The 11,781-nt window shown below is 40.4% G+C and overlaps 1 protein-coding gene across 3 annotated transcripts in view; it reads left to right on the top strand.

The window, feature by feature from the left end:
- Nucleotides 1-1,543: 1,543 nt before the first annotated feature.
- NEK9 (NIMA related kinase 9) overlaps nucleotides 1,544-11,781 on the top strand; it is a 53,338-nt gene continuing 43,100 nt past the window's right edge. Inside the window, exons 1-6 of one of the 3 annotated variants that reach the window (XM_004371053.2) lie at nucleotides 1,544-2,176; nucleotides 4,976-5,153; nucleotides 6,876-6,931; nucleotides 7,477-7,547; nucleotides 8,774-8,879; nucleotides 10,625-10,756. In XM_004371053.2, the coding sequence (XP_004371110.1) occupies nucleotides 1,958-2,176; nucleotides 4,976-5,153; nucleotides 6,876-6,931; nucleotides 7,477-7,547; nucleotides 8,774-8,879; nucleotides 10,625-10,756 (762 nt within the window). In that variant the 5' untranslated portion in view covers nucleotides 1,544-1,957. Of the gene's footprint in view, nucleotides 2,177-4,851; nucleotides 5,154-6,875; nucleotides 6,932-7,476; nucleotides 7,548-8,773; nucleotides 8,880-10,624; nucleotides 10,757-11,781 lie in introns of all 3 variants that reach the window. The other 2 variants (XM_023726393.1, XM_023726395.1) reach the window with 2 other exon arrangements.

Here is an 11,781-nt window from a genome sequence, read left to right as displayed (position 1 = left end):
ATGGGGCCGCAATGAGTCAGAACCGACTCGACAGCAGCGTGTTTGGTTTTTATTCACCTAGTTAGAAAACTAGGAGTGAGTTTCCTGGACTTACATACACCTCACTAGCCATATTGCAACTGATCACAAAGTTCTAAATGTTCCTCAGATGGATTTCTTGAGTCTAGACTTCCTCTCCATTCACACTGATACTACCTCAGTTCTAGGTCTCTTTTCTTATAATATAAATTGCTTCCTAACTAGTCTCCCTGTCTCCAGTCTTTGTCCTGCACATTATCACCAAAGTTCTTCGTAAAATAAAATTTTGGTCTTATCAAAGGTGACCATATTGTTTAATGTCTGAACTCGGCACTTGAGCAGAAGAAGGCTCTATTAATTCTGGGGAAAAATACATTAACTTGCCTAGCAAATTGGGACATACAGTCACACTAGTCATATACTCCCCTGCTTAAAAATCTTCAATAATTTTCCACTGTCCACAGGCAAAGTCAAACTGTAAAATATTTGAGGCCCCTTCTTCTACCTCACATGCACCCTGGGCTCCAGCCACACAACTTTCAGCCCCAACACATCCTGATCTTGCATGGCTCTGGAGCCAATTGCTGGGTTTGATTCCCAGCTCCCCTTACTAGCTTCGAAACAATGAGCAAGTTGCTTAACCTCTGTGTATCTCAGATTCTTTTGTAAAATGGGGATAATGTGAGGATTGAATAAGATAATAAAAAAAAAAAAAAAACCTTTTAGCATAGTGCCTGGAACGTAACAGTAAACGTTAGCTGTTATCCCTGTAATGTAGGTCATATTCCCGCTTTACAGATTAAAAACCAAGTCTGGAGATGTGAGGTTACCCAAGGTCACATAACTGATGGAACATGTTTTCTCACTGTACTGCATGCAGTTCTTAGTGCCCTGAGGGCAGGGAACATCTTATGGCAGATTCCTCACCCTCATAAACAGTGTCTGGCACCTAGTGCTCAAAGAATGTTCCACAAGATCCGATGGTCAAAGATCTGGGAAACCACACAGAAGGAGAAAGTTAAATCCTGAAAAAGTGAATGGGGGGCTGCGTGTCAGGATAGATGACAAATTATTTTTGGCGTTGCATGTAAGAGGGAGGGAAGGGAGGGGGGAGGAGGTGGGGCTAGCCCTGGGGAAGCTCTGGGAGAAATGACTGGGCCCACTGACTGACACGACACGGAGGAAAATTTTGGCTTACCATAATTACTACAGGTCCTTGGGTGGTGCATACGGTTAAGCGTTCCACTACTAACCTAAAGGTTGGCGGTTCAAAGCCGCTCGCGGTGCCTGGGAAGGCAGGTACGGTGATCTTCCGAAAGGTCACAGCCTTGAAAACCCTATGGAGCAATTCTACTCTGAACACATGGGGTCGCCATGAGTATGATTTGACTTCAAGGCAACTAACAACAACATACTTACTATAATATCTTTCTAAACAAAAAAGCTGTCCAACACTAAAGAAGCTGCTTCCTCAACTGCTACTCTTGAGATAGTCCTGGCATCCAGACAAGAATGATCTCTGGACCAAGAAGCTGTATGGGAAGCCGGGAGTGGCCGGGGATCCGGGGCAGGGACCTACAGACCCCAGAGGGGAACGCCCTTGCCCCTGCCGGAGCCCTTCGGTGGCACGAAGTCCTCACTATGCGCTCGCCGGCGCAAGCCCAAGGCCTCGCTTTCCCGGACCACCACGAGAGTGGGAAGCCGTCGCCACTGGACAACCAAGAAAGCAAGCAAAGGCGGGGAGAACGCAGCCGGGCCGGAAACACCGATAACTGCTTCCGGGTCAGGGAAAAGGAGCCACCATGGAGCCTTGCGGGGTTACGGGGCTGACGGAGCCGTGGGCCAGCGTGTAAAAAGAGGGAGGCGCAGGACGGCCAGCGCCGCCGGGGACCGGCAGGTCGGTCCTGTAGGCTGGTCCCGAAGGCCCGCGGCCGCCGCCATGTCGGTGCTGGGCGAGTACGAGCGACACTGCGATTCCATCAACTCAGACTTTGGAAGCGAGTCTGGAGGTGGCGGGGACTCGGGCCCGAGCCCCAGCGCCGGTCCAGGGCCGCGAGCCAGCGGCGGCGTAGCGGAGCAGGAGGAGCTGCACTACATCCCCATCCGCGTCCTGGGCCGCGGCGCCTTCGGCGAGGCCACGCTGTATCGCCGCACTGAGGTAGCGGCCCTCGGCTCCGGCCGCCCCGCCCCGCCTCGCCTCGCCCGGCATGCCGGGCCACCCCGGGCCCCTCCTTCCCGCTTTCCAGCCCCAGCCAGCTGTTGGCTTTCCCCACGTCCTGCCCTTCGTTCTCAGTGTTAAGGCGCCCGCAGGGCGTATGTCGCAGGCTTTGTCCACTATTCTTCCTCCTTACGTACACCAGCAATTCGTTATATCACTGGTTTCTCTAACTGGTTGTTTTTGTTTATTTTTTGTTTAACTCGGGGAACTGAGCAACACTGAATCTCTATGAGCCTCAGTTTTCCATCTGAAAAATGGGGCTAGTGATAACTACCTTTAAAAATAGTAATGATCTTTATTTTTAAGGTTATTTTAAGAATCAAATGTGCTTTACAAACTAAATTAAAGTGGTATACGAATGCAAGGTATTGCCAAAACTTCCTCTCATGCTGTGTAGCTGTCCAAGTTCGGGGTGGGGGTGGGGAGGGCATAGCTTCAGTATCCCCACACCAGTATCTCCACTATCTTTGCCATTATCTTTAAGTTCAGATGTGAACACTTAATTGGAGTTGTTCTTGAAGATCGTCGTGTGTTCGTTTCTTCATCAGCATTTATCCAGCGGTATTCATGCCTGGGAGCAGTGGTTAAGCACTCTGCTGCTAAACAAAAGGTCAGCGGTTGGAATCCACCACCCGGGTTCCAATCCACCAGCCGCTCTGCGAAAAAGATGTGGCAGTCTGCTTCCTAAAGGTTTACTGCCTTGGAAACCATATGGGGCAGTTCTTACTCTGTCCTATAGCGTCACTCTGAGTCGGAATCAACTCGAGGCAGTGGGTTTTTGTTTTTTTTTTTTTTGGTTTATTCATGCATGGGAAATACTTTATTGGTATTACAAGCCATTCATTGGGGGACAAAGACACCTTTGAAAATCTAATGGAAGCGAAGTAAACTCCCACCCCCACCTCCAAAAAAATCCACATTTGCGGATGTATACATTCTTTGAAGAGATCCATGGACCACTGAGCCCCAAGTTAAGGATGTTTACTGATCTAAAACCCTGCAGTGGTGCCTCTGCTTCTAAAAACTAACCACAAACTGGGTTTGATCGCTAAGGTCTTAAAATTCTACCTTTAGAACAGTCCAACATTTAATGAGAATCTGCTGTGGTTGCTAAAGATTTATTCTAGGCGATTCATCTGTTAGTGATGCATCTGCAAGTTGTGGTGTATGTTCCAAGCCAGCACGTTAAAGGCTGAAAGATTGAGGAGAGAGGTAGTTGCAAGAGAATATTTTTTTTAAGTGTACTTTTTGATTCTAAGTGCCACATTAATGTATGGTATTAGAGTCACTGTTAGTGTTGTTTTCTTATTTGCACTCAAAATATGAGAAAGGAGCTAAGCCTTGGTATTTCTAGTTTATAGTTAGAGAAACTAAGACAGTGTATTTAAGTATCTTGTTCAAGAAGTAAGCCTTGGACTAGAACTGGGTCTCTCATCTTCTTGCTCATGTCTTTCCATTTTTATCATGTCAGACTTGATTACTGGGGTTGTTTTAAATTTGATTACGCTTCCCAAAAATGTTATAGCATTATCTACATCACCAAATAGTTATTGATTTGTGAATTTACAGTGGTTTAATTAGAAACAGCCCTTTTCCTCAAGAAACTTATATTTCAGTGAGAAGACAAGTTAGCATGTTAGTGAACAAAGGGAGTCTAAGTTGTATATGTATATAAATTTAACAGAGTGAACAAGTATTTCAGTGTATGAGCTCTGAAAATGAAAGGAATGGTTGCATTAAATCAATGTAGAGATGTAGAGTAAAAAGTTCAGAGGGTCCTTGCTTTGTGCTTCCTAGTGAGGTTTTAAAGACTTGGCAGAGCCATTCTTAGGATAGAGAGGGTTTTTTAGCTGGGGATCTTCTGGGTTGGGAAGTAGTGCCAGTAAAGAATTAGAGTTATCGTAAAAGGGAGTGGACATTGGACATAAGTTTTCGTGAATAGAGAAAAGCATATGATACATAAAAGTGTGATAGGAGTTACAGAATGGGGCAAGGCAAGGGACATGAATTCAAAGCCATTAGACATGACTGGAGGGCAGTGGTGGTTCAGTGGTAGAATGCTTGTCTTCCATGCAGGAGACCCAGGTTCATTGCTGTGATGCTGAACCATTTTCAAAGGAACTTGTAGACTAAGGCTAGGAAGAAAGATCTAGATCAGCTAATGAAAACCCTGTGAATCACAAAGGCCTGATCCTGTTGTGTATGGGGTCACTGTGAGTCGGGGATCAATTTCATGGCAGCTAGCAACAACAGACCTGACTTATCTAGAAAGAGTAAATGAAAATCACTAGAGAAGTCAAAATTTATAAAATTAGAGGTAAATCCAGTATTTTCTTTTTACAAGAAGTCATGATCAGGTATAGATAGCTGCTCTCCAGTTCTGTATTTCTCCAGTATTCCAGCCCTGCCACAATCCCCATCATGATTAGCAGCAGCCTGTCATAGTGCCCCTCAGTAGAATCTTTGAGATGTATCCCCGTCCCATGTTTTTACCTGGAAGTGACATCATGCAAATTAAGTGGGGCAGCAAAGTAACAGTGTCTTCCTGCAATGAATTATGATGCTCAGTTGTATGCAGAGCTTTTAACTGAAGTCTGTTCATGTTTCTTTTAAAGGAAAAAATAAAAGAAGCCAGTCCCTGCCCATCTAGGAGGTTTTCTCTCTAGGCTTATCAGCCGGTGTGGATTCATTCATTGCCAGGCGAGAGGAAAGCACTATACCTCTGTTACTGTATTGTAGGATGACTCACTGGTTGTGTGGAAGGAAGTGGATTTGACCCGACTGTCTGAGAAGGAACGTCGTGATGCCTTGAATGAGATTGTTATTCTGGCACTGCTGCAGCATGACAACATTATTGCCTACTACAATCACTTCATGGACAATACTACTCTGCTGATTGAGCTGGAGTATTGTAATGGTAAGGTAGAATTCAGGGGAATTTCCTCCAGCATGGCATTCTTATGCTCATACTTAACCTTGATGGGGAGAAAAAGGAAAAGGCATATACAGTGATGTAAACTTTAAATGAGTTTCTAGAGTTTAAGACAAGTAGTTCAAGCCCTGGAGAGTTTTGAGGTGATGTACAAAATAAGGGGACGGATTTTCCTCTGCATACGCAAGTTCTCCCTTGTGATTATAGTTCCATGGTCAGTTGGACTTTATGTTCATTTTTAAAGTTTTTGTTTTTCACGAAATGACATTAGTCAGGCATTATAGACAGTGTGGCCTGGCTCTGTTGATACAATATCTGTGAAATCTTACAGGTGATACTTATTTATGTTGACTTTAGCTGAAGCTGTTCTTTTAAAAAATGGTCAGAAAATCATAGCTAAATGAAAATGATACATAGTAAAGCCTGGTCTTGTTTATCTGGTGTCTGATTTCTTTGGACCTGTGTCGCTTAGAAGACAGCAGTATTGCCTAGTTGTTAAGAGGATAGATTCTGAACCCATATCCTAAGCTCTATAACCTTGGGCAAGAAACTTAACTTCTCTGTGCCTCAGTTGCCTCATATTAGCAGGAATTTGTTAATAATAGTACCTGCCTCCTAGGGTTGTATTAAGTGAATTAATATGTGGAAAGCCCCTTAGCACAGTATTTGGCATGTAACAAATGATTGGTACATACTGAACTGTTACCCTTATTGTGCAAGAGAACCTCCAAAGCCCTTTCCTGAGGTGCATGCTAAAGAGATCCCAGCATACTACTTCTCTTAAATCTCTAGGAGAAACCTCCTCGAGCTTTCTTGTCTAGACTCTTGTGTGTCATGATTATTTCTGATTCTGATCAACCCTAAGTATATGACATTGTATTAGAGGTTTTTGAAGTAGCAGAAGCCTCAAGTAGTTAACTTCCTTTGTGGTTAGGAGGAACTAGAACAAATGATACATTTATTGAAACTTTTAAGTTTCTAAATTGCAGGGGAAGAGAAGTTGTAAAACTTAGCCAGGACTAAAGTGTAATTTATAGGTACAGGTAGGAAGTAAGATAAAGCATGATAATTTGCAGTCTGTATTACTTGATAAAGGGAAGAGAGAAGCAAATGCACACTTATTCAGCAGGAAGGAATTAGTAAAGGGAGTAATGATGGAAACAGTCTAGGGGTAGACTAAATTTTGGGAAACGTTTTCAGTGAGAAGTAAAAAGAAAAAGAGATCAGTGATATGCACCCTGTATATACAAAGCATTGCATCACAGGTGTAACCCAAATGTTCTAGCAGTCACACTGGGAGAGTTGTTACAGAAATATTGCCAGTTCCTTAAAAGGGAGTTCTAGAAGAGAAAATCATCTCATTTCAAAGACTTTCAAGGTAAATTTCACTAATTGACTATTACAGGAATGCTTTTTACTCTCATCTCTTCTAAAAATGCCACACCTCCCAATTTTGTATTTAGCTTCTTCTATTAGGGAGGAGAGTCTTTGAAGGATATTTCTGGTACAGACCTGGAGAGATGGGAAGAGTTTTGTGCCCATGTGAAGAGCCAAGAGGGAAGAAGAGGTTTCCTTTGGAGATGAAGCAGAATCCCCCATTTTCTTGTGTCATCTGTTAAAACACCATTAGATAAAGGATCCAAGCTTTTTGGTTGCTATTAAGCAATTGAAACCTGTCTATAAATAATCTGTCTTGTTTAATTACAGGCGGGAACCTGTATGACAAAATCCTTCGTCAAAAGGACAAGCTGTTTGAGGAAGAGGTAATTCATATTTCTGTGGAGGGAATTTAGAGTTATATAATGTGATTCTTGCATTCTAGTTCTATATTTACTCTTCCAACAATGAAGAGTGTTTTTTTCCTTTTGTTCAGACTCCTTCCAGGCTCTGATTGATATTCATGAAAAAGGAAACCTCTAACAAGGAAGCTGTCTATAGCTGCTTCCTAAACGTTTTACTTCCACATCATGATTCTCTATGGGCTTTTTTCCTGGTTCTGTTACTGCATACTGGTATGCCCAGCTTTCTATACCTTTGCATTCTTCCTGGGTTTCTTTCCACAAATCTGCTTCACCATACTATATTTTATAATGATATTGAAACTATTATATGATGATCTGCTTTTTCTTACTCCTACCACTTTTCTTTACCTACTCAACCTACAAGCAAGAGATGTCAAGTCATATTGAATCATAACCATTGGTTGCAGTTTCCTTTGTTTTGTTTAGTATGTATGTATGTGTGTGTGTTTGTGTAAATGGCGTTTTTTTGTTTCCAATCCCAAATATAATTTATTTTCTTTCTGCAGATGGTGGTATGGTACCTATTTCAGATTGTTTCAGCAGTGAGCTGTATTCATAAAGCTGGCATCCTTCACAGGTAATGAGTGAAGGAAAATTTATGGAGTCAGTTCCTCCCCACCAGTCCAATCCCTACCCTGGCACTTCTCCTTTCTTGATTAAGCAGTGAAGGTTTTTCTTTTTGTATAATTTAGAAAGGGAAGAGTGAGTAGTGAGGTGTGTTATCTTCACTTCCTGAGGTTAAACCATGTTTGTGATCTAGGAAGAATCTCCTCAATAGCTAAGTACATCTCAGTCATTTCTTTTAGAAATATTTTAAAGTTCAATTCATTAATCAACAAAGCGTAGAAGTCACTACTAGAAGTAGGATTCGATTGGTTAGAAATCACAGTAAATGTTTTTTCTGAGCAATAATTGACTATCTTTTATAGTTACATTCTTTTAAATAAAAAGCGTATTTATTTTGCACAATAATTGTACAATTTTACCAGATCTTTATTAAAAAAAAAAACAAACTCATTTGTAGTCATAGGAGAGGCCATCATAAGAGCATTCCCACATTGTGATACCCTTCTTAAGTGAGTCATTGGTTATTGCTAGGGAGTAATTATAATACACTAGTGTTTCTTTTTTTATTTGTGCGTTTGGTTAGCATATATATATGGATAGCTGTTGAATGGCTACTGATACATATTATTGTTTTCTTTTCAAAAGTAACTTTTTCACATCTTTCAATAAAGGAAGCCAGAGTGTGAACTAGGCACAGTTTATTTTATGTTATATATGGTCAATTAATCTTTAGAAAAGAAGCTAGTGACTTTATTTAGATGATCTAAACAGCCTAGTGATGTTGCTGCTGGGACTGCATCCTCTTCTCTTGCCTTAACAGATTATTTGAAACTTTGACAAGCAACCAAGTGTTAAAATTGCCTTGATAGTGATTCATCCAATGCATAAGTGGTAGTTGAAGAGGCAGTGTACCTCAGAGGAGTTACGGTTACCTAGAACACCATTTTCCTTTTATGACCCTCTCAACTTTTCCTAATGGCTTTAGTGGTATGGGAGACATTCCTGTGATGTGAAGCCCTAGAGAAGTTAATTCTCTGCCTCCCTTCTCCTAAGTCCCTTTTTCAATGTTCAAGTATGTGTGAAAGTGATGACCACTGGATGGGGCGCTTGGAATCCCATAAGAGAATCTAAGCAATGGTGACACACTCATTTTTATTCTGTAATAATCCTGCATGGTGTTTGGGATTAGATAAACAATTGACTATATGGGGCTTATATGTTGTACCTCTTTTTCAGAGATATAAAGACATTAAATATTTTTCTGACCAAGGCAAACCTGATAAAACTTGGAGATTATGGCCTAGCAAAGAAACTTAATTCTGAGTATTCCATGGCTGAGACAGTGAGTATATTTTGCCCTGTCTTAATTATTTTTTCCCTTTCCCTTTTCAGCACTGTGGAATATAACTGTTTCCCCTAAATCTTGCAAATTTTTCTCAATTTTCTTGTTGTCCATACTTATAAAACAAGTCTTCAGAAGTCTTTTTCTGGGCTTGCTAGCAGGCATTTACATGCTCATCTGTTCTTTTGTGAGTCATTGTCCACATTACAACTCTGCCATCATAGGTCTTTCCTAGATGACTAGAGACTTTTATAAAAGCAACAGAATGCCCTTCTGTTTTTTCCAGCCTAGGAACTTGAGTACATCTCATTTTATCTCTTACTTACAGTTTGAGCTTAGGATGTTGGGCATCTCTTGCTGTGTTTTCTTTGCATGTTTCTGGTTCAGAGAGTAAGTCCTGTATTACAAATAAAGACTAATGCCCAGAGGACAGTCTGTTCTTTGATATCATATACAGTCTGAACTGCAGGGTTCCCTTCTTACCTGATCTTGAGACAGACTATTGATAAAGAGTAGGTATAAGTTGATCTCTAGGACAGTGATCTCATCTTTTTAGGAATTATAAAACCCAATTATTACTCTTTTAGCTTCACACTGCTGTATCTGTAAAAGAACTGGAAGATGCACGTTAATAAAATTAATCTGTCCTGATAATGTGTTTTGATAATGTTAGGATATGCCTGTAAGTAATTTAGAGACTCTAAGGATGTTAACAAACCAGGGTTGGGAGTCTCTGCTTCAGGGACTCAGTCTGTTTGGATAATGGTGGCCAAATTGAGCCTCTAAGGAAGCAGTCATGTCCCTATATGGGTTTTTCTCATCAAGAACAATCTGATAAAAAGCAAGGCTTGACTGTTATTATAGCCAGTTGAATGCAAGGAAGGAATGATACAAAAATTTTAAAATGCCATGTAAGCCATTTGAAAATTTCTTCACTGATTAAAGATGGCTATCAGTTTTATTAGAACTGCCAGGGCGTTCAGTGTCTCTCATCTTGGGAGAAGCATGACTTTCATTCAGGACATTTATTTCCAAACCTATTTCTGAAGTCAGATAATGTTTTTCAAATTTGAAAGAAATTCACTAGCTATGTTAGTGTAATGTCAAATCGAGCCATTTAAAAAATTTTATTACTGTGTGCATTTTAGTTAGAAATTTTAATTCCATCATTCAATTGCCATTCCCCACTGCTGCTGTTCTGTTTTTTTTCCCCTTGGAGAACTTTTACTAAGTACAGTAAAACCTGCGGAAGCTGGAACCTGTGTGATGCGGAAACCTGTCAGAGAAGGAAAATTAATATATTTTCCACTAATTAGAGAGTAGTAGAAAAGTGGTGACTGCACCTGGTCAAAAGCAGAAAACTTTTGAGACCTGGAAAAACATGGCAGTCTAGTTGAGTTCCATCTCTCACAGGTTTCACTGTTTATCTGAATATGTGTATGATGTCTTCAGTGGGCCTTGAATGCCTAAAGCCCCTTTGATCTCGGAATCACAGAGATACTGAGTCTCTCAAATTACCACAGTGCCTTAACCACAGAGATTGTCCCTTTAAAATTGGCCCAAGAGATTTGGTATGAATAAGATTTCTCCCTACAGTGGTATCATCTAGTAAAAATCATTTTGGGATTCTGCTGATGAGTGGTTTATGGTTGTTACCACTGTTTCCTGAGAAATTTAGCTGTTGAAATGTTAATATAGTTACCTCAGAAAAGAAATTATTCTTTGATTGTTTCTTTGTTGTTCAGCTTGTAGGAACTCCATATTATATGTCTCCAGAGCTCTGCCAAGGAGTAAAATATAATTTCAAATCTGATATCTGGGCAGTAGGCTGCGTCATTTTTGAACTGCTTACGTTAAAGAGGACATTTGATGCTACAGTAAGTTGGTGTATTGTCTTTGCAAAAGAAAATCAACTTCCTTTATCCCTGAGCTTCTGATTTCTTTAACAGTAACTATAGGCAAAAATAACCTGTATTCAGGCACTGGATTTGTAGTGTATTATTGAACTGCTATAGACCAGACTTTCTCTGACTTAAATACCCCATTAAAATGATCATAATCAAATAGTTTGAGCACTGTGCTTGAATTTGTTGACTGTGGTTTTAAAACTGGCTCTAGGGTCAACTATGTGATGCTGTAGTTTGGATAAGCCATTTCATTTCTTATGCTTGAGCTACATCATTTTTTTTTTTTTAAGCCTAGGCAAATAATATAAGACTCATTTAAGTGTTTTGATCTTTTTTATGAAGAATTATATACTCTCTTATTCAAGATTGTCATTTTATGGACAACAAATCCTTGTAAGTCTTTGTTCTTTTTTTTAAGCGAAGTAAAAACCTCGTGTAAAGCCATGCTTCTCAGACTTTAATGTGGATACAGTATCACCTGGGATCTTGTTAAAGGTGAAGATTCTGTTTCAGTAGGTTTGGGGTCGGGTCTGGTATCCTGCATTTCTAACAAGCTCCCAAGTGATGCTGATGCTGCTGGTCTATGAACCACACTTTAAGTAACAAAAGTGGATTCACATCCAATCTTCTCTACAAACCAGGTATGAGAGCTTAGGCAAGTCACTTCATCTCTTTGATCTCTGTTTTGTTACCTATAAAATGGGAATAATATATATCCTCCTCACAGAGACGCTCTCAAAAAAAAATTTTTTTTTTTTTTATTGTACTTTAGGTGAAGGTTTACAGAACAAACAGTTTCTCATGAAACAGTAGTACACATATTGTTTTATGACATTGGTTAACAACCCCACGACATGTCAGCCCTCTCCCTTCTCAACCTTTTTTTTTTTTTGGGAAAATATACATAGCTAAAGATACACCGTTTCAAAAATTTCTACATGCACAGTTCAGTGACATCGACTACGCTCTTCCAATTGTGCTGCTATTCTCACTTT

Source organism: Trichechus manatus, unplaced genomic scaffold, assembly GCF_000243295.1.
Source record: "Trichechus manatus latirostris isolate Lorelei unplaced genomic scaffold, TriManLat1.0 scaffold00010, whole genome shotgun sequence".
Classification (NCBI taxonomy): Eukaryota; Metazoa; Chordata; class Mammalia; order Sirenia; family Trichechidae; genus Trichechus; species Trichechus manatus.
Note: the sequence above shows the minus strand (reverse complement) of the source record. Positions and strands in the feature narration are given on the sequence as shown.